The 23,040-nt window shown below is 47.4% G+C and overlaps 1 protein-coding gene across 2 annotated transcripts in view; it reads right to left on the reverse strand.

The window, feature by feature from the left end:
• The window catches only part of CCDC17 (coiled-coil domain containing 17), a 195,254-nt gene that overhangs the window by 97,727 nt on the left and 74,487 nt on the right, over positions 1 to 23,040 (reverse strand). For both annotated transcript variants that reach the window (XM_073594020.1, XM_073594019.1), the window contains exons 8-9: positions 21,404 to 21,540; positions 8,563 to 8,685 (exon numbers count right to left, since the gene is read on the reverse strand). In XM_073594020.1, coding sequence (XP_073450121.1) covers positions 8,563 to 8,685; positions 21,404 to 21,540 — 260 coding nt within the window. The remainder of the gene's footprint in view (positions 1 to 8,562; positions 8,686 to 21,403; positions 21,541 to 23,040) is intronic.

The raw sequence follows: 23,040 nt of genomic DNA on the forward strand, positions 1-23,040 counted from the left end.
CCCCACAGTCACATCAGTCTCTGTACAGAGGAGCTTACACTCTAATGTCCCCTCCCCCCACAGTCACATCAGTCTCTGTACAGAGGAGCTTACACTCTAATGTCCCCTCCCCCCCACAGTCACATCAGTCTCTATACAGAGGAGCTTACACTCTAATGTCCCCTCCCCCCACAGTCACATCAGTCTCTGTACAGAGGAGCTTACACTCTAATGTCCCCTCCCCCCACAGTCACATCAGTCTGTATACAGAGGAGCTTACACTCTAATGTCCCCTCCCCCACAGTCACATCAGTCTCTGTACAGAGGAGCTTACACTATAATGTCCCCTCCCCCACAGTCACATCAGTCTCTATACAGAGGAGCTTACACTCTAATGTCCCCTCCCCCCACAGTCACATCAGTCTCTATACAGAGGAGCTTACACTCTAATGTCCCCTCCCCCCACAGTCACATCAGTCTCTATACAGAGGAGCTTACACTCTAATGTCCCCCCCCCCACAGTCACATCAGTCTCTATACAGAGGAGCTTACACTCTAATGTCCCCTCCCCCACAGTCACATCAGTCTCTGTACAGAGGAGCTTACACTCTAATGTCCCCTCCCCCCACAGTCACATCAGTCTCTATACAGAGGAGCTTACACTCTAATGTCCCCTCCCCCACAGTCACATCAGTCTCTATACAGAGGAGCTTACACTCTAATGTCCCCTCCCCCACAGTCACATCAGTCTCTATACAGAGGAGCTTACACTCTAATGTCCCCTCCCCCCACACATCAGTCTCTATACAGAGGAGCTTACACTCTAATGTCCCCTCCCCCAGTCACATCAGTCTCTATACAGAGGAGCTTACACTCTAATGTCCCCTCCCCCCACAGTCACATCAGTCTCTGTACAGAGGAGCTTACACTCTAATGTCCCCTCCCCCACACAGTCACATCAGTCTCTGTACAGAGGAGCTTACACTCTAATGTCCCCTCCCCCCACAGTCACATCAGTCTCTATACAGAGGAGCTTACACTCTAATGTCCCCTCCCCCACAGTCACATCAGTCTCTGTACAGAGGAGCTTACACTCTAATGTCCCCTCCCCCACAGTCACATCAGTCTCTATACAGAGGAGCTTACACTCTAATGTCCCCTCCCCCACAGTCACATCAGTCTCTATACAGAGGAGCTTACACTCCAATGTCCCCTCCCCCCACAGTCACATCAGTCTCTGTACAGAGGAGCTTACACTCTAATGTCCCCTCCCCCCACAGTCACATCAGTCTCTATACAGAGGAGCTTACACTCTAATGTCCCCTCCCCCCACAGTCACATCAGTCTCTATACAGAGGAGCTTACACTCTAATGTCCCCTCCCCCACAGTCACATCAGTCTCTGTACAGAGGAGCTTACACTCTAATGTCCCCTCCCCCAGTCACATCAGTCTCTATACAGAGGAGCTTACACTCTAATGTCCCCTCCCCCCACAGTCACATCAGTCTCTATACAGAGGAGCTTACACTCTAATGTCCCCTCCCCCCACAGTCACATCAGTCTCTATACAGAGGAGCTTACACTCTAATGTCCCCTCCCCCCACAGTCACATCAGTCTCTGTACAGAGGAGCTTACACTCTAATGTCCCCTCCCCCACAGTCACATCAGTCTCTATACAGAGGAGCTTACACTCTAATGTCCCCTCCCCCACAGTCACATCAGTCTCTGTACAGAGGAGCTTACACTCTAATGTCCCCTCCCCCACAGTCACATCAGTCTCTGTACAGAGGAGCTTACACTCTAATGTCCCCTCCCCCACAGTCACATCAGTCTCTATACAGAGGAGCTTACACTCTAATGTCCCCTCCCCCCACAGTCACATCAGTCTCTATACAGAGGAGCTTACACTCTAATGTCCCCTCCCCCACAGTCACATCAGTCTCTATACAGAGGAGCTTACACTCTAATGTCCCCTCCCCCCACAGTCACATCAGTCTCTATACAGAGGAGCTTACACTCTAATATCCCCTCCCCCACAGTCACATCAGTCTCTGTACAGAGGAGCTTACACTCTAATGTCCCCTCCCCCACAGTCACATCAGTCTCTATACAGAGGAGCTTACACTCTAATGTCCCCTCCCCCACAGTCACATCAGTCTCTATACAGAGGAGCTTACACTCTAATGTCCCCTCCCCCACAGTCACATCAGTCTCTATACAGAGGAGCTTACACTCTAATGTCCCCTCCCCCACAGTCACATCAGTCTCTGTACAGAGGAGCTTACACTCTAATGTCCCCTCCCCCTCAGTCACATCAGTCTCTGTACAGAGGAGCTTACACTCTAATGTCCCCTCCCCCCACAGTCACATCAGTCTCTATACAGAGGAGCTTACACTCTAATGTCCCCTCCCCCCACAGTCACATCAGTCTCTGTACAGAGGAGCTTACACTCTAATGTCCCCCCCCCACAGTCACATCAGTCTCTATACAGAGGAGCTTACACTCTAATGTCCCCTCCCCCACAGTCACATCAGTCTCTATACAGAGGAGCTTACACTCTAATGTCCCCTCCCCCACAGTCACATCAGTCTCTATACAGAGGAGCTTACACTCTAATGTCCCCTCCCCCACAGTCACATCAGTCTCTGTACAGAGGAGCTTACACTCTAATGTCCCCTCCCCCACACAGTCACATCAGTCTCTATACAGAGGAGCTTACACTCTAATGTCCCCTCCCCCCACAGTCACATCAGTCTCTATACAGAGGAGCTTACACTCTAATGTCCCCTCCCCCACAGTCACATCAGTCTCTATACAGAGGAGCCTACACTCTAATGTCCCCTCCCCCCACAGTCACATCAGTCTCTATACAGAGGAGCTTACACTCTAATGTCCCCTCCCCCACAGTCACATCAGTCTCTATACAGAGGAGCTTACACTCTAATGTCCCCTCCCCCTCAGTCACATCAGTCTCTATACAGAGGAGCTTACACTCTAATGTCCCCTCCCCCTCAGTCACATCAGTCTTGGCCAATTTTTAGGAGATCAGTTGATTTCCCCCTAATTCTGGAATTGCTGCACTTCTCTCTTCTGTCACTAGGTGGCCGGGTATCTGGTGACATTGGATAAGACAGGGGCATTGCGAGGACAGATTATGAATAATGGGGTGTCTCAGCCAATGGGAAGGGGTTTCTTTAGTCCCTTGGCCTGCTGGGAGAGCCTATATATTTGGGTGAGGTCAGGTGATCGGGGTTCGGTGCCACCTGGACAGCTGTCTGGATGGACGTGTTTCGTCTGCCCCGGGATGTTAGTCCGGAGATTGGGCCTATCCCGGGGACATCTGACTGCCAGGCTGTCTGAGGGCCAATCCAGAGTAAGAGAGCAGCGCAGGGTTGGGATTGCGGCTTGTAGTCTAACCAGAAGTGCCGGTTCTGCCGGCCGGAGAACCCGTCGGTGTTGGAGGTAGAGGGGAAGCTGTCACCATGAAGGGACCAACCACCTTATTACCGGAGACCACAGTGAGTGACTGAAGAAAGTACCGGAGGAGAATTCTCACCGAACGGGGAAGGTGGAGAATCGGGAAACTTCATCGAGTGCCAATCCAGGGACCCAGCAGGGAAGGGGGGCGACGCTCGAGGAACATACTGAGAGTATTGGATCCGAAGTCTAGTGAAGACTGAGAGTTCTTTGAGTGACGATCCACAGAGAGTGATTGTAGAGAACTGTTTGTGTTGTCAATAGTTGAATAGACTAACATTAGTAACTACTACAAGGCTGTTGCCATAGGAGACAGCGGTCCTACCTATACAGAAGTGGTGTCCGGCTGGAGACCTTCCCCTGTATAGCCGTCTACCTATAGAAAGTCTCAGAGTCTGCTAATTATCATTGCATCTACCTAAGGGTGTCCTGGCCCTAACCCTCTCTCCCACAGTTCTGTTAAGAGACAATAAATAAATCTCTTTGCATTCAAAAAGTGTCTGGCGCCCATGAATCTACCTGGCATTACACCCACCATGCCTTGTAACCCGCTCTACACTGAAGGACGTCAGCTGTCCCTGACAATGGAGGTCTTTGGAGGGCTCAAATCTTCCTACATAAAAAGTCTGTTTACAATGTCAGCATTTCCATGGAGTGGAATCCACAAAGTGAGATCCTGCAGCAGTAACATGTATAATAATAATAATAATATATGATGATAATAAATAATAATAATAATAATAATAATAATTATAATAATAATAATAATAATAATAATATATAATAATAATAATAATAATAATAATAATAATAATAATATTTGATGATAATAAATAATAATAATATATGATGATAATAATAATATATGATGATAATATATAATAATAATAATAATATATGATGATAATAAATAATAATAATAATAATAATAATAATAATAATAATAATAATAATAATAATATTTGATGATAATATATAATAATAATATATGATGATAATAAATAATAATAATAATATATGATGATAATATATAATAATAATAATAATAATATATGATGATAATATATAATAATAATAATATATGATGATAATATATAATAATAATAATATATGATAATAATAATAATAATAATAATAATAATAATAATAATAATATATGATAATAATAATAATAATAATATATGATAATATCTCTCAGAGACACACAACGCGATCTGGAAGATGGTAAAACGTATTATTGGATTTTATTTCTCTCTGTATAATAACAATGTATCTATTATATAGCAGAGGGGGGCGCCGGACGCCACGGATCCCAGCGGGCGCAGAATGGGACTTTTATTTGAAACACAGAAATTTACAAAGATATCAATCAGGAAAAATCCACCCCTGAGGAACTACAACTCCCAGCATGGACTGAAATGATGAAGGATTGTCAATCGCATCAATTTGCGGCAGATATTGGAGTCTCTGTGAAATGATTAACACTGATTTGCAAAAAAATAAGCGTTATATAAAAGTCATTGGCTGGGGTAAAGCTGAGCGCTTCCTTTGTAGTATTGGAGGGGGAGGAGTCTGGAGTCCGCACGGAAACCACCGCTGTCCGTTAGTAAGAAGGCGAAGGAGGCCGGCCTGCAACAAGACAGGGACAGGTTTACTTTGCATCCTCGCCATTTACTAAGGGACATTTCATTTATCCCCAAACCTGGTCAGACACAACCCCGTCCCTTCGTGGTCAGGCACACCCCCCTCCCTCCATGGTCAGGCACACCCCCTTCCCTCTGTAGTCAGACACACACCCCTCCCTCTGTGGTCAGACACCCCCCTTCCCTCCGTGGTCAGACACACCCCCCTTCCCTCCGTGGTCAGACACACCCCCCTCCCTCCGTGGTCAGACACACCCCCCTCCCTCCATGGTCAGACACACCCCCTCCCTCCATGGTCAGGCACACCCCTCCCTCCGTGGTCAGGCACACCCCCTTCTCTCTGTAGTCAGACACATACCCCTCCCTCCGTGGTCAGACACCCCCTTCCCTCCGTGGTCAGACACACCCCCCTTCCCTCCGTGGTCAGACACACCCCCCTCCCTCCGTGGTCAGACACACCCCCTCCCTCCGTGGTCAGGCACACCCCCCTCCCTCCGTGGTCAGACACATCCCCCTCCCTCCATGGTCAGACACCCCCCCTCCCTCCGTGGTCGGACACACCCCCCTCCCTCCGTGGTCAGGCACACCCCCTCCCTCCGTGGTCAGGCACACCCCCTCCCTCCGTGGTCAGGCACACCCCCTCCATCCGTGTTCAGACACACCCACCTCCCTCCGTGGTCAGAAACACCCCCTCCCTCCATGGTCAGGCACACCCCCCTCCCTCCGTGGTCAGGCACACCCCCCTCCCTCCGTGGTCAGGCACACCCCCCTCCCTCCGTGGTCAGACACACCCCCTCCCTCTGTGGTCAGACACACCCCCTCCCTCTGTGGTCAGACACACCCCCCTCCCTCCATGGTCAGACACACCCCCTTCCTCCATGGTCAGACACACCCCCTCCCTGCATGGTCAGACACACCCTCTTCTTCTGTGGTCAGACACACCCCCTCCCTCTGGTGTCAGACACACCCCCTTCTTCCATGGTCAGACACACCCCCTCCCTGCATGGTCAGACACACCCTCTTCTTCTGTGGTCAGACACACCCCCTCCCTTCGTGATCAGACACACCCCCTCCCTCTGTGGTCAGACACCCCCCCTCCCTCCATGGTCAGACACACCCCCTTCCTCCATGGTCAGACACACCCCCTCCCTGCATGGTCAGACACACCCTCTTCTTCTGTGGTCAGACACACCCCCTCCCTCCCTGATCAGGCACACCCCCTCCCTCTGTGGTCAGACACACCCCCTCCCTCTGTGGTCAGACACACGCCCCTCCCTGCATGGTCAGACACACCCTCTCCTTCTGTGGTCAGACACACGCCCTCCCTCTGTGGTCAGACACACGCCCTCCCTCTGTGGTCAGACACACACGCCCTCCCTCCGTGGTCAGACACACCCCCTCACTCTGTGGTCAGACACACGCCCTCCCTCTGTGGTCAGACACACCCCCTTCCTCCGTGGTCAGACACACCCCCTCCCTGCATGGTCAGACACAGCCCCTCCCTGCATGGTCAGACACACCCCCTTCCTCCGTGGTCAGAGACAGAAAATTGAACTGTTGGTGTAGAAATATGTAACCGCTCCTAATATCCTATACCACCACTGCACCAATAAAAATAAAAATAGTATAAATGTGTAAATAGCAAAGTTGCTATTTTTTTGTAAAAACTGAAAAATATCAAAAATCATACCTATACTATAAACAATAAAACATAGGAAGATATTAGTGGTGCTGGTGAATGTGAAAAATGACTGTGAATCAAAAATACTGAGACAAAGATTCTAATAAAGTAATATATATCACCCAGTGACAAGTGAAAAAAATCTATATAAATATATAGTCCATAAAAGAATATAAAATGCAAAAGATGAAAAAGAGACTTCAGTCTTCATAAAACTCTTAATCTTCCACCACAGCAACGTGCTTGTGACACCACTCCCTCTGAAAAACGCACTCACCAGCTTGTATTCTGCATGGGATTTCCCATGAAGAAGTCTTAGTGACGAAACATGTCGGTGGTGTGGCTACACAGCAATCAATCCTACTGAGGTGAGCCGCCGCTTGCTGAGTAACAACACACTGACACCGCGAGTGGGGGCTTCGGAGTGGGTGAGAGATACATCACAAGCACACAGTTCAGGTCCGCCAAGGCCGCAGTGCACCGCTGAGCCATCGATCGTTTGCTGTGGTGATTCATGTGAAGCTTTCTTTAGTCATGTAAACATTGAAGTGTTGGGTGTGATGTTAATAAACTGGTGGAAACATTATTACACTATGTGGAGCACTTCTTTCATCTTATTTTTCACACATGGATCTTGATTTGAGTCACGGAACACAATGGATGGTCGTTTGTAACCCAGGTGTGGTTTAAACGCTATTTTAGCCAAACACAAGAGTGGGAGGCAATACAAGCTGGTGAGTGCGCTTTTCAGAGGGAGTGGTGTCACATGCATGTTGGTGTGGTGGAAGATTAAGAGTTTTAAGAAGGCTGAAGTCTCTTTTTCATCTTATGCATTTTATATTAATTTATGGACTATATATTTATATAGATTTTTTTCACTTGTCACTGGGTAATATATATTACTTTATTAGAATCTTTGTCTCAGTATTTTTGATTCACAGTCATTTGTCACATTCACCAGCGCCACTAATATCTTCCTATGTTTTATTGTCTATAGTATAGAGACAGAAAATTATATTTAAATTGGTTTTTAATTAAAATAACAAACATGTTAGCAGCCCCGATCCTCCTTTTCTTGGGTCCCCCACTGGCTCCTCCTCTTCGTGTGCCCATAGTGAATGCTTGTTCCCGAGCAGTGTGCGTCTATGAAGACACACAGCTGGACTTAGCCCCGCCCTCTCTATGAAGACACACAGCTGGACTTAGCCCCGCCCTCTCTATGAAGACACACAGCTGGACTTAGCTCCGCCCTCTCTATGAAGTCACACAGCTGGACTTAGCCCCGCCCTCTCTATGAAGACACACAGCTGGACTTAGCTCCGCCCTCTCTATGAAGACACACAGCTGGACATAGCCCCGCCCTCTCTATGAAGACACACAGCTGGACATAGCCCCGCCCTCTCTATGAAGACACACAGCTGGACTTAGCCCCGCCCTCACTCCCTCTTCACTGCATTTGATTGACAGCAGCAGGAGATCAAGCAAAGGTCAGTCACAATACATAATCTATGAGGTACAGGACTAAAAAATTATAAAAAGGAATTAAAAAATAAAAATAAATCACGTGGCCTTTGCTGATTTAGATCATCCATCAGAGATTCTACAAACAGGCAGTGGGTGGGGCATGCAAAAATGGCCACACCCAGAATTCCTTGCTGCTGGTCAGTGTTCTGGCTCTGCAGAGCTTCAAACATCCAATGAGGAAAATGTCCGAAACCCAGAAGAATTTGTTTGTTGGAATATCTCATTGGCTTCCCACGGGTCACCTTCGATCGCCTACCTTTGTCCATCTTTTTCCGGCTCCTGTGCAGCTTGAGGTTGAAGATTTCCTCCTCCAGACGCTGGTTCTCCATCTCCACCGTCATGAGCTCCACATCCAAGGCCCGGGGGGCCACGTCATGACCTGATGTAGATGAATTAGTTGAGTACATGACCTCTTTATACATTTATTGGTTGGGTATTTCATCAAGTCATACAAATGTCTCCTAAATTACAAGCCAAACGCCCTTCTACCTATTAGAACTCTTCAGCACCCGCCGACCCGAAAGCAACACTTCTGGGTATGTCCATCTCCTGAGTCCCCCCACACCCCACACCCCATGACCTCCATGCCATCACTGTCTCCTCTAGAGGGTGGAGGTCAGAACCAATAAATGCCGTGAGGGACCCAGGAGATTATGATGGCAATCACATTGGGCCATTGTGGACAACACAGTGACAGTACCCATCAATGGCTACCTGTGACTCCCTCCGCCCTTTCCTTCCAGAACTGGTCCCCCCAACTGTCATTTACAGCATTAACACTGTGCAAAACATATCGGCTGTCATAATATTTACATTCATCTGTTTGTATTCCTCAGCTTGAGCTACTGAGCTCTATAACAGAAGATAAGGAGAAGTTGGAAAATACTACATAAATAATGTACAGCACCACCTGCTGGCTGCTTGTTTAAAGCTATTTTTTAGTACAGCTAAAGGCTCCCGTATGACGGTCTAAACAAGCCCCAGATCCACTTACTACGTGATATACAAGACACATAAAGGTTCCTTCATCTTCCCTGACTGAGCCAAGTCCTCCATCATTTGTGTCTCACGCGCTCCCCCTCCCAGGCACTGCAGCTCACAGAAGGAGGAGTTTCAGCAACAGCTGAGCGGAGCTCCCTGTCATCTCGGCCCTTCGGGGCCCACGGGGCGGCCTGTCTCCTCTTTATGTTACTGGTCGCTGATCCCACCCCCAGCTCCCAGCCAATCGGGTCTAAGGACCCGCTTCCTGATTGGCCGGGAGGAGATGCAGGAAGACATTAGCGAATATTAGATCGCTATTGTCACACAAGTGGGTGTGTTCTGCACCCCGAGCCCACCCTTTTTGAAGCCAATTAAAGCCTCAGATCTCCGTTTACATGTGTGGTGAGATCTCCGTTTACATGTGTGGTGAGATCTCCGTTTACATATGTGGTGAGAACTCAGCTCAGTCTGAGGCTGTGGAACTCGGTGTAAGTGGAACTGGTATAAGTGGTGAGTTAAAAAACAGAGTTTAAAACAGGAGGTTATAACAGGGGTCATAGTACCTGTGTAGTGTGAGTATCTGAGTGTTGTCTGAGTAGTGTGTGTGGATCGTTAGTACTTGTGTATTGTGTACTGTACTGTTTACACACACAGATCCACGGTCCGGCCCGGTTAACGGGCAATCGCGGGTGCCCGGCGGACATCGCGGCCGCCGGGCACACGCACCAGGTACCGAGCAACGCGGCGGGCGCGCCCCCTAGGCGGCCGGGTACCCGAGGCCGTCATATGATGTCCACCCAGGATGGGAGATCCCATCTGTGGACGTCATTTGACTATAGGCGGGTAGGGAAGTGGTTAATAGGTACGATGCCCGGCGGGTGTGGAGAGGCGACTCGTTGTACATCTTGCCGCATGTATGTGATCCTTGATCATCCGATCGAGGGCGAATACTGCTGTGCAAAATGTAAGCACATAGTTTCCCTGGAAGCCCAGGTTCTGAATCTGGGGAAGCAACTGTCAGCACTGAGAAGTCCCTCCATACTAAAGGAGAGCCAGGAACGTACACGGCAGGTGCCGGCAGGGGTCAGCACAGAGGCGGGTGGAGACAAAGAGGTGCAGGCAGGGGCCAGCACAGAGGGGGGTGGAGACAAAGAGGTGCAGGCAGGGGCCAGCACAGAGGGGATGGAGACAAAGAGGTGCAGGCAGGGGCCAGCACAGAGGGGGGTGGAGACAAAGAGGTGCCGGCAGGGGCCAGCACAGAGGGGGTGGAGACAAAGAGGTGCCGGAAGGGGCCAGCACAGAGGCGGGTGGAGACAAAGAGGTGCCAGCACTAGCAAAGAGTAGATGGGTGACAGTCAGGAGGGGTAGAGGGGGAAGTGCCAGGGAGGCCGATCCAGGACTGGAGCATCCCAATAAGTACGCTCCATTGAGTGACATTGGTGAAACCAGTCAGGGACCAGCACTGCTGGAGATGAGGGACTCTCCTAGCTGCCAGGGGAAGAACTCCTCCAGTGAGAGTGGGGGGCAGCAAAGGGAAAGGAAAGAGATTCTGGGGGTAGGGGACTCAATTCTTAGAAGGACAGAGAGGACAATCTGTAACCAAGACCTGAAGCGCCGAACAGTATGTTGTCTACCGGGGGCTCGGGTTCGGCACATCACGGATCTTGTGGCCAGATTACTGGGAGGGGCTGGGGAAGACCCGGCTGTCATGGTGCACGTTGGCACCAATGACAAAGTCAGAGGCAGATGGAGTGTCCTAAAGAACAATTTTAGGGACTTAGGAGGTAAATTGAGGAAAAGGACCTCCAAGGTAGTGTTCTCAGGAATACTACCGGTACATCGAGCCACACCAGAAAGGCAGAGGGAGATTAGGGAAGTAAACAAGTGGCTGAAGAGCTGGTGTAGTAAGGAGGAGTTTGGGTTCCTGGAGGACTGGGCCGACTTCTCAGTCGGTAACCGGTACTATAGAAGGGATGGACTGCACCTAAATGAGGAGGGTGCAGATCTGCTGGGAATGAAGATGGCCAAAAAGTTAGAGGGGTCTTTAAACTAGGCGATGGGGGGGAGGGTCCAGAGACAGTGATAGCCAGCGCGGAAGATATTCCAGAGGGTAGTATTGTTGGCATTAGTGGTAGGTTAACCAAAGCACAAAAACACAAGGTGAGTATAGTAGCAAGTCCTAGTTGCAATCTCGGAACACCCAATACGAGGACAATGTGCGACCGGCCCAAACTATGTGGCATGTTCACCAATGCCAGGAGCATGGCGGACAAGATGGGTGAACTAGAGATACTGTTGTATGAGGAGGATTTGGATTTTGTGGGAATTTCAGAGACCTGGTTCAACAACTCTCATGATTGGCTGGCAAACATTCAAGGGTATACCCTATATCGCAAGGATAGAGAGGGTAAAAAAGGGGGGGGGGGTATGCCTATATATCAAGAATAATGTACAAGTGAATGTGAGAGATGACATCACTGAGGGAGCTAGAGAGGAGGTGGAATCCTTATGAGTAGAGCTCCAAAGGGATGAAGCTAAGGGGAAAATAATACTGGGAGTATGCTATAGGCCCCCAAACCTGAGGGAGGAAGTGGAGACGGATCTCCTATCACAAATTGGATTAGCAGCAAGGATGGGAAGTGTTATCATAATGGGGGATTTTAATTATCCAGACATTGACTGGGCGGAGGGAACCGCGCATTCATCTAAGGCTCGCCAGTTCCTTAATGTCTTGCAGGACAATTTTATGGGTCAGATGGTAGACGCACCAACTAGAAATAAAACATTACTGGATCTACTGATTACCAACAATACAGACCTGATCACGGATGTGGAAATACGGGACAATTTAGGTAACAGCGATCACAGGTCAATTAGTTTCAGTATAAATCACACAAATAGGAGACATGAAGGGAATACAAAGACACTGAATTTCAAAAGAGCCAACTTCCCTAAACTACAAACCTTGCTAAAAGGCATAAATTGGGATAAAATATTAGGAACAAAGAATACGGAGGAGAGATGGGTTTGCTTTAAGAGCATATTAAATAAGGGCATTAGCCAATGTATCCCATTGGGTAATAAATTTAAAAGAGCGAACAAAAATCCTGGATGGCTTAACTCCAATGTAAAAATGCATATAAAAGCAAAGGAGAAGGCCTTCAAAAAATACAAGGTTGAGGGATCATCACCAGCATTCAGACTTTATAAAGAATGCAATAAGAAATGTAAGGGTGCAATAAGGACGGCTAAGATAGAACATGAAAGACACATAGCGGAGGAGAGCAAAAAAAATCCCAAGAAATTCTTTAAGTATGTAAACAGTAAAAAAGGGAGGACAGACCATATTGGCCGCGTAAAGAATGAGGAAGGACATCTGGTTACAAAGGATGGGGAGATGGCGAAGGTATTGAATTTATTCTTCTCCTCAGTCTTCACGAGTGAATCGGGGGGCTTCAGTAACCAAAACTGCAGTGTTTATCCTCATGACACAACACAGGAAGCACCTCCATGGTTAACAGAGGACAGAATTAAAATTAGACTTGAGAAACTTAACATTAATAAATCACCAGGACCAGATGGCTTGCATCCGAGGGTACTTAGGGAACTCAGTCAGGTGATTGCCAGACCGTTGTTCCTAATTTTTACAGTCTATTGACTGGAATGGTTCCAGCTGATTGGAGAAAAGCCAATGTAGCACCAATATTTAAAAAGGGCCCAAAATACATCCCTGGGAATTACAGACCAGTTAGCCTAACATCAATAGTATGTAAACTCTTGGAGGGGATGATAAGGGACTATATACAAGATTTTAGTAATAAGAACGGTATCATTAGCAGTAATCAGCATGGATTCATGAAGAATCGTTCTTGCCAAACCAATCTATTAACCTTCTATGAGGAGGTGAGTTGCCATTTAGATAAAGGAAGGCCCGTAGACGTGGTGTATCTGGATTTTACAAAAGCATTTGACACAGTTCACCATAAACGTTTACTGTACAAAATAAGGTGCATTGGCATGGACCATAGGGTGAGTACATGGATTGAAAACTGGCTACAAGGGCGAGTTCAGAGGGTGGTGATAAATGGGGAGTACTCAGAATGGTCAGGGGTGGGTAGTGGGGTCCCCCAGGGTTCTGTGCTGGGACCAATCCTATTTAATTTGTTCATAAACGATCTGGAGGATGGGATAAACAGTTCAATCTCTGTATTTGTGGACGATACTAAGCTAAGCAGGGCAATAACTTCTCCACAGGATGTGGAAACCTTGCAAAAAGACCTGAACAAATTAATGGGGGAGGGGCGACTACATGGCAAATGAGGTTCAAAGTAGAAAAATGTAAAATAATGTATTTGGGTGGTAAAAATCTGAAGGCAATCTATAGACTGGGGGGAGAACCTCTGGGGGGATCTAGGATGGAAAAGGACCTGGGGGTTCTAGTAGATGATAGGCTCAGCAATGACATGCAATGCCAAGCTGCTGCTAATAAAGCAAACAGAATATTGGCATTAAAAAGGGGATCAACTCCAGAGATAAAACGATAATTCTCCCGCTCTACAAGACTCTGGTCCGGCCGCACCTGGAGTATGCTGTCCAGTTCTGGGCACCAGTCCTCAGGAGGGATGTACTGGAAATGGAGCGACTACAAAGAAGGACAACAAAGCTAATAAAGGGTCTGGAGGATCTTAGTTATGAGGAAAGGTTGTGAGCTCTGAACTTATTCTCTCTGGAGAAGAGACACTTGAGAGGGGATATGATTTCATTATACAACTACCGGACTGGTGACCCCACAATATATAAATACCGGACTGGTGACCCCACAATATATAAATACCGGACTGGTGACCCCACAATATATAAATACCGGACTAGTGACCCCACAATATACAAATACCGGACTGGTGACCCCACAATATACAAATACCGGACTGGTGACCCCACAATATATAAATACCGGACTGGTGACCCCACAATATATAAATACCAGACTGGTGACCCCACAATATACAAATACCGGACTGGTGACCCCACAATATACAAATACCGGACTGGTGACCCCACAATATATAAATACCGGACTGGTGACCCCACAATATATAAATACCGGACTGGTGACCCCACAATATATAAATACCGGACTGGTGACCCCACAATATACAAATACCGGACTGGTGACCCCACAATATATAAATACCGGACTGGTGACCCCACAATATATAAATACCGAACTGGTGACCCCACAATAGGGAGAAAACTTTTTCGAGGAAGAGAGTTTAATAAGACTCGTGGCCTCTCATTACAATTAGAAATAAAGAGGTTTAACCTTAAACTATGTAGAGGGTTCTTTACTGTAAGAGGGGCAAGGATGTGGAATTCCCTTCCACAGGCGGTGGTCTCAGCGGGGAGCATTGATAGCTTCAAGAAACTATTAGATAATCACCTGAATGACCGCAACATACAGGGATATATAATGTAATATGACATATAATCACACAACATACAGAGATATATAATGTAATATGACATATAATCACACAACATACAGAGATATATAATGTAATATGACATATAATCACACAACATACAGAGATATATAATGTAATATGACATATAATCACACAACATACAGAGATATATAATGTAATATGACATATAATCACACAACATACAGAGATATATAATGTAATATGACATATAATCACACAACATACAGAGATATATAATGTAATATGACATATAATCACACAACATACAGAGATATATAATGTAATACTGACATATAATCACACACATAGGTTGGACTTGATGGACTTGTGTCTTTTTTCAACCTCACCTAACTATGTAACTCTGTTTACATGTGTGATGTGATCTCCATTTACATGTGTGGTGAGATCTCCGTTTACATGTGTGATGTGATCTCCATTTACATGTGTGGTGAGATCTCTGTTTACATGTGTGGTGAGATCTTCGTTTACATGTGTGGTGAGATCTCCGTGTACATGTGTGGTGAGATCTTCGTTTACATGTGTGGTCAGATCTCCGTTTACATGTGTGGTGAGATCTCCGTTTACATGTGAATGAATGAATGATTTGTAAAGCGCTGCAAATGCGAACCGAATCACCTCAAGGCGCTAGATGTATTCTCTGTAGTCAGCTTCTAGAAAAGGAAGGTCTTTAGTTTTTTCCTGAAGGCCTGGTGGATGTTGGTTGGGAGAGCATTCCATAGTCGAGGTCCTTGGACTGCAAATCTTCGTTCTCCCTTTGCTTTGTAGCGGTATTTGGGAATGATGAGGAGGTTTTGGTTAGCTGATCGAAGGCTGCGATTCGGTTTGTAGTGTTTTATTATCTCCCGGAGATATAGCGGAGCATTTCCTTGTATGCATTTGTGGGTGAGGCAGAGGGTCTTGAATGTGATCCGATTCTTCACGGTTAGCCAGTGTAGGCTCTTTAGGGATGGGGAGATGGATTCCCAGGGTTTTTTTCCTGTTAACAGTCTTGCCGCCGTGTTTTGGATGAGTTGCAAGCGCCCAAGCTGATATTGGGGTAGTCCTATGTAGAGGGAGTTTGCGTAGTCGAGTCGGGAATTGATGATTTTTCCCACAACTGCCGCTTTGTCCTCTTCTGGGATGAAGGGGATGAGTCTGCGAAGCAGGCGGAGGAGATGGTGGGATCCGCTGACTACTGATCCTATTTGTGCATCCATTGTCATTCCTGAGTCAAAGATGACTCCGAGACTCTTGGCTTTGGTGCTGGGGGAGATGGTCTGTCCGAGGATGGAGGGTGGTGTCCAGGGGGTCTTAATTTTGGAATTTTTGTTAGCTTGTAGGAGAAGAAGTTCTGTTTTTGATCCGTTGAGTTTGAGGGAGCTAGTGGTCATCCAGTCATCTATTAAAGTGAGGCATTTCTGTAATTGCTGATGATGATCTTTTTGTCCATTGATGCGAAGGTAGAGTTGGGTGTCGTCTGCGTATGAGTGGAAGCAGAGGTCGGTTTTTCTGATGATATTGAGAAGCGGGCGGATGTAGATGTTAAATAGCACCGGTGACAAGGGTGAGCCCTGAGGGGCTCCGCAGGAGACTGCCCGAGATCCCGAGGTGAATGTTCCTAGTTTCACTGTCTGGGAGCAATTCTCTACGAAGGATGTAAACCATTTTAGGGCAGAATCTGTAGCTCCTGCAACTTCTGAGAGGCGGACAAGTAAAGTATTGTGGTCCACTGTATCGAATGCTGCGCTGAGGTCTAACAGTACCAGGAGACTCGGTTCTCCCTCATCTGCTGCTTCAAGGGCGTCGTCCCATATTTTGAGAAGTGCTGTTTCTGTGCCATGGCCTGGGCGGAAGCCTGATTGCAGAGGGTCCAGGAGGTGGTGTGTCTCCAGGTGGTGTTGTAGCTGCTGTACTACTGCTTTCTCTATAATCTTGGAGATGGTGTTGAGGCTTGTTATTGGTGTGCGGCAGTTAGGGTCTTTAGGGTCGAGATTGGGTTTCTTTAGCAGGGGTTTGACGATGCCTTGCTTGAGGGAGGTTGGCACAGTCCCTTCTTTGAATGATTGATTTATGAGATGAGTTAGGGTGGGGGCCAGGATGTCGGAACATTCTTTAAGCAATTTGGTGGGGATGATGTCGTTCGGTGTTGTGCTGTCGCGAAGGCTTCCGATGATGTTTTTAGTCGTGTCCGCAGTGATTGGGGACAAAAAGAAATTCTGTGGTTGAGTGATGTTCGTGTCGATATCCTCTTTTTGCATTGGTTGAGTGAGGTTGGTTGTTATTTTCTGATGAATTGCTTTCCGAATGTTGTCGATTTTGTCGATGAAGAAATCTGATAACTCATTGCAGAATTCTTGAGTATCGTTTCCTGGGGGCTCTAAGCAGGTCGGGTTCATTGACTGAGCAACTATTTTGAAAAGTTCCCGTGGGCGGTTTAAGGCGGATGAGATGGTGTCTGCGAAATGTTCTTTTTTGGCTTTGAAGATTGCCTTGTGGTATTTCACCGTGAGTGCTTTGTAGTTAGTATGGTTTTCCTTGGTGGGATTTCTTCTCCAAGCTCTCTCAGCTCTTCTGCGTTCTTGCTTGAGTAGGGTGAGAGTGCCAATAAACCAACTCGAGTTTTTTTTGCGGACGGGTGTTCTGCGTTTTGGCGCCACGGAGTCTGCTGTTTATAGTAAAACATTGTTTAGGGAGTTGAATGTTTGTTCCGTTGAGAGATTTGGGTTTAGCAAAAGAATTTTGCTTGACAATGTAGTTTTGAAGAGTACAGAGTGTAGTTTCTTCTGAGATCTGTTCCAGTGTGTTGCTGTTGCCCGTTTCTGTTTTTGGAGGATGGTGTTAGTGGTGATTTTAAATTTGATAGCATGGTGGTCCGTCCATGGTAGTGGAGTGTTGTCAAATACGTCGATGTCCATATTCTGTTTGAAGATGAGATCTAAAGTGTGTCCTGAACCGTGCGTGGGAGCATTTATCAGTTGTTGAAGGCCAAGTTCTTCCATTTGGTTAACGCAGGCGGTTGCAATAGGGTCTTGGGCAGAGTTTGCCCACAGATTGAAATCCCCAAGTACCAGAAGGTTTTTGGTTTTCAAGGTGTGCATTGAGAAGAATTCAGTGATCGGGGTAAAGAGATTGGTCTTTGGTCCTGGTGGTCTGTAGCATAGTAGTATGTGAATGGTGTCTTGAAGTGTTGTTTGAAGATGTAGTGAGAGTGTTTCCATGAAAGGCACTGAGTTCCGTAAGTTTGGTTTGGTGAACCCAAGATGTGATTTGAAAATCACTGCTAGGCCTCCTCCTTTTTTTCCTATTCTATGCTCGGATAGGATACTGTAGTTCTTGGGCACCAATTCCGTTAGGATGGTGTTGCAGTTGGAAGTTAGCCAGCTTTCTGTAATGAAGAGGCAGTCTATGTTGTTTTCGATGATGAAGTCGCGGATTTCCAGCCTGTGCTTGACTGCAGATCTGGTGTTGATCAGGGCGCATGCTAGTTGTTGCGGTTGGATCGGTGTCTCCCTGCCTTTGATGGTTGATTGTGGGTTAGTCCTTAGTAATTGTTCTTTTTTTAGTCTTTTTTGCGTGGTGGTCGGTAAAGTTTCGGCCGTATTTCTTAGCCTGTGGAGGGTGTCTGCTGTGTATTTGAAGTTGCACATGCTGAGGAAGTCGGCGTTGCTTGAAGGAAAGGTGTTCTGATGATGGCACTAATGCGGCGATGATACACTTGCAGGGGGATGGAGGATCGGATGACTGACCACTGCTCTGGAGTGGTGAGGGTGACGGCTGAGTGTTGGAGCGGAGGTACTGGAGGGAGGTGAGGCTGCCTACTTCCCTCTCATTGATCCAGAGGAAGGCAAAAAACCCCTAGCTGCATTAGCCAATAGTGCAGTCGAGGAAAAAATTCCTTCCTGACCCCCCCGAGGGGCGATCGGACTAGGGCCCCTGGATCAACTACTAGAGTGCCCCCGGTGGCTTACCTGTGCTGATGGTCCAGAAGATGAAGGAGGGGGAGCTGGCGTTACTTACAGTAGGTGGTGCGGTGGCTGCGTCTCGGGTGATTGAGGTAGACTAGCCTCCGATGAATCTCTAGTGCCCCCTGCGGTGAGGTCCAGTAGCAGGAGGGGTGATTCCCGGTGTAGAGGGGCACGGGGCTCTGTTGGACAACAGTGGGGGGGTTGTTGGTGGCTAGCTGACTGGAGCTAGGCCGCAGCCGTGGTCTGTCCCACCGACTCTAGCGGTTAGAACGTGGTGATTCAGACCGCGGCTGCGGCGGAGGCCACGGGGGGGTCTGGACTGGATGGAGGGACCTAGGGGAGGAAGGTCCAATCGGCGGTGACGTGGCTGGGGGCTGGTGGCCTCAGGAGGGGGTCCTCGGATGCTGCACCGTTGGCACTGGGTGTACCAATATGGTCGCCGGCTGGGCCCAAGCCGTGGTTGGCCGGCGGAGGGGGTACCGGCGGAGGGGGTACATGTGCAGTGTGATCTCCGTTTACATGTGAGGTGTGATCTCCGTTTACATGTGTGGTCAGATCTTTGTTTACATGTGTGGTCAGATCTTCGTTTACATGTGTGGTCAGATCTTCGTTTACATGTGTGGTGAGATCTTCGTTTACATGTGTGGTGAGATCTCCTTATACATGTGTGGTGAGATCTCCTTATACATGTGTGGTGTGATCTCCGTTTACATGTGTGGTGTGATCTCCGTTTACATGTGTGGTGAGATCTTCGTTTACATGTGTGGTGTGATCTCCGTTTACATGTGTGGTGAGATCTCCATTTACATGTGTGGTGAGATCTCCGTTTACATGTGTGGTGAGATCTCCGTTTACATGTGTGGTGTGATCTCCGTTTACATGTGTGGTGTGATCTTCGTTTACAAGTGTGGTGAGATCTTTGTTTACATGTGTGGTGAGATCTCCGTTTACATGTGTGGTGAGATCTCTGTTTACATGTGTGGTGAGATCTCCGTTTACATGTGTGGTGAGATCTTTGTTTACATGTGTGGTGTGATCTCCGTTTACATGTGTGGTGAGATCTCCGTTTGCATGTGTGGTGAGATCTTCGTTTGCATGTGTCGTGAGATCTCCGTTTACATGTGTGGTGAGATCTCCGTTTACATGTGTGGTGAGATCTCCGTTTACATGTGTGGTGAGATCTTCGTTTACATGTGTGGTGAGATCTTCGTTTACATGTGTGGTGAGATCTTCGTTTACATGTGTGGTGAGATCTCCGTTTACATGTGTGGTGTGATCTCCGTTTACATGTGTGGTGTGATCTTCGTTTACATGTGTGGTGAGATCTTTGTTTACATGTGTGGTGAGATCTCCGTTTACATGTGTGGTGAGATCTCTGTTTACATGTGTGGTGAGATCTCCGTTTACATGTGTGGTGAGATCTTTGTTTACATGTGTGGTGTGATCTCCGTTTACATGTGTGGTGAGATCTCCGTTTGCATGTGTGGTGAGATCTTCGTTTGCATGTGTCGTGAGATCTCCGTTTACATGTGTGGTGAGATCTCCGTTTACATGTGTGGTGAGATCTCCGTTTACATGTGTGGTGAGATCTTCGTTTACATGTGTGGTGAGATCTTCGTTTACATGTGTGGTGAGATCTCCGTTTACATGTGTGGTGAGATCTTCGTTTACATGTGTGGTGAGATCTTCGTTTACATGTGTGGTGTGATCTCCGTTTACATGTGTGGTGAGATCTTCGTTTACATGTGTGGTGAGATCTTCGTTTACATGTGTGGTCAGATCTCCGTTTACATGTGTGGTGAGATCTCCGTTTACATGTGTGGTGAGATCTCCGTTTACATGTGTGGTGAGATCTTCGTTTACATGTGTGGTGAGATCTTCGTTTACATGTGTGGTGAGATCTCCGTTTACATGTGTGGTGAGATCTTCGTTTACATGTGTGGTGAGATCTTCGTTTACATGTGTGGTGTGATCTCCGTTTACATGTGTGGTCAGATCTTCGTTTACATGTGTGGTGAGATCTCCGTTTACATGTGTGGTGAGATCTTCGTTTACATGTGTGGTCAGATCTTCGTTTACATGTGTGGTCAGATCTCCGTTTACATGTGTGGTGAGATCTTCCTTTACATGTGCATGCAGGACTTACATACGCAATCACATCTGAGCATGAGGGGGATGGGGGCGCTTTAACTTTGTCTTTTATCAATTTTAGTGCCGTCCCAAGTGATGAAGAACATTCTTTGTGATATAAGGGGCCATGACAGGTCCTCTCTATAAGACCCCCGATCTCTCCTCTGACCCCCGATCTCTCCTGATCCCCGATCTCTCCTCTGACCCCCGGTCTCTCCTCTGACCCCCGATCTCTCCTCTGACCCCCGATCTCTCCTCTGATCCCCGATCTCTCCTCTGACCCCCAATCAGACACAGATCCGTCTTCACTGGCGGAGGTGATCCTCATCCCTTCCGGTTTCTGGGGTCACAGAGGGACAATTTCAGTCTTTTCTGCAAAAATATTTATTATTTTTTCTAAAAAGGTGAACTTACCCTTTAAGTGGAGCTGTGTACCTTTCAGCTGAATGTAAGTTGGGGCGTTGAGGGGTATTTCTCCGGGATATATATATTATATATACAGAGGTGTATATGAGAAATGTGTCCCGATACTTACGCTTCTTTTTCTTCTCCTTGCGCTCCTGCTTGTGCGTTAGATCTTCAAGCGATAACGCCTCGGCCTGCAGGTCTCTCATCTGCGCCAGGACGGCCGGGTCGCTCCCTCCGCTCTGCACATACGCCAGCTGCAGGGCGCTGTACAGGGAGGAAAAACACATAAAGGAAAATTATGGGCACTATTTAAAAGCGTTTAGCTATAAACTATTGAAATTATACAAAGAAATTCTATAATTACATTTTCTCAATGAAATTAGATTCCAATCTAATCTCTACAAGCATTTAATATCTGACCAGTAGAGGGCACCAAGCATCCGGATTATATTATCGAAAGAGGTACTGGTGAATTTACAAACTGCTAATACAATAGTAGTGGAGGATTATGGGAGGACAGAGGAAAGTAGTGGAGGATTATGGGAGGACAGAGGAAAGTAGTGGAGGATTATGGGAGGACAGAGGAAAGTAGTGGGGGATTATGGGAGGACAGAGGAAAGTAGTGGGGGATTATGGGAGGACAGAGGAAAGTAGTGGGGGATTATGGGAGGACAGAGGAAAGTAGTGGAGGATTATGGGAGGACAGAGGAAAGTAGTGGGGGATTATGGGAGGACAGAGGAAAGTAGTGGAGGATTATGGGAGGACAGAGGAAAGTAGTGGGGGATTATGGGAGGACAGAGGAAAGTAGTGGGGGATTATGGGAGGACAGAGGAAAGTAGCGGAGGATTATGGGAGGACAGAGGAAAGTAGCGGAGGATTATGGGAGGACAAAGGAAAGTAGCAGAGGATTATGGAAGGACAGAGGAAAGTAGCCGAGGATTATGGGAGAACAGAGGAAAGTAGTGGGGGATTATAGGAGGACAGAGGAAAGTAGTGGAGGATTATGGGAGGACAGAGGAAAGTAGTGGGGGATTATGGGAGGACAGAGGAAAGTAGCGGAGGATTATGGGAGGACAGAGGAAAGTAGCAGAGGATTATGGGAGAACAGAGGAAAGTAGCGGAGGATTATGAGAGGACAGAGGAAAGTAGCGGAGGATTATGAGAGGACAGAGGAAAGCAGCGGAGGATTATGGGAGGAAGGTAGAGGAGGATTATGGGAGGACAGACGAAGTAGTGGAGGATTATGGGAGGACAGAGGAAAGTAGAGGGGGATTATGGGAGGACAGAGGAAAGTAGCGGAGGATTATGAGAGGACAGAGGAAAGTAGCGGAGGATTATGGGAGGACAAAGGAAAGTAGCGGAGGATTATGGGAGGACAGAGGAAAGTAGCAGAGGATTATGGGAGGATAGTGGAAGTAGTGGAGGATTATGGGAGGAAAGTAGCGGAGGATTATGGGAGGACAGAGGAAAGTAGCGGAGGATTATGAGAGGACAGATGAAGTAGTGGAGGATTATGGGAGGACAGAGGAAAGTAGTGGAGGATTATGGGAGGACAGAGGAAAGTAGCGGAGGATTATGGGAGGAAAGTAGAGGAGGATTATGGGAGGACAGAGGAAGTAGTGGAGGATTATGGGAGGACAGAGGAAAGTAGCGGAGGATTATGGGAGGACAGAGGAAAGTAGCGGAGGATTATGGGAGGACAGAGGAAAGTAGCGGAGGATTATGGGAGGACAGAGGAAAGTAGCGGAGGATTATGGGAGGAC

The sequence above is a fragment of the Aquarana catesbeiana genome, linkage group LG07 (genome assembly GCF_042186555.1).
Source record: "Aquarana catesbeiana isolate 2022-GZ linkage group LG07, ASM4218655v1, whole genome shotgun sequence".
Classification (NCBI taxonomy): domain Eukaryota; kingdom Metazoa; phylum Chordata; class Amphibia; order Anura; family Ranidae; genus Aquarana; species Aquarana catesbeiana.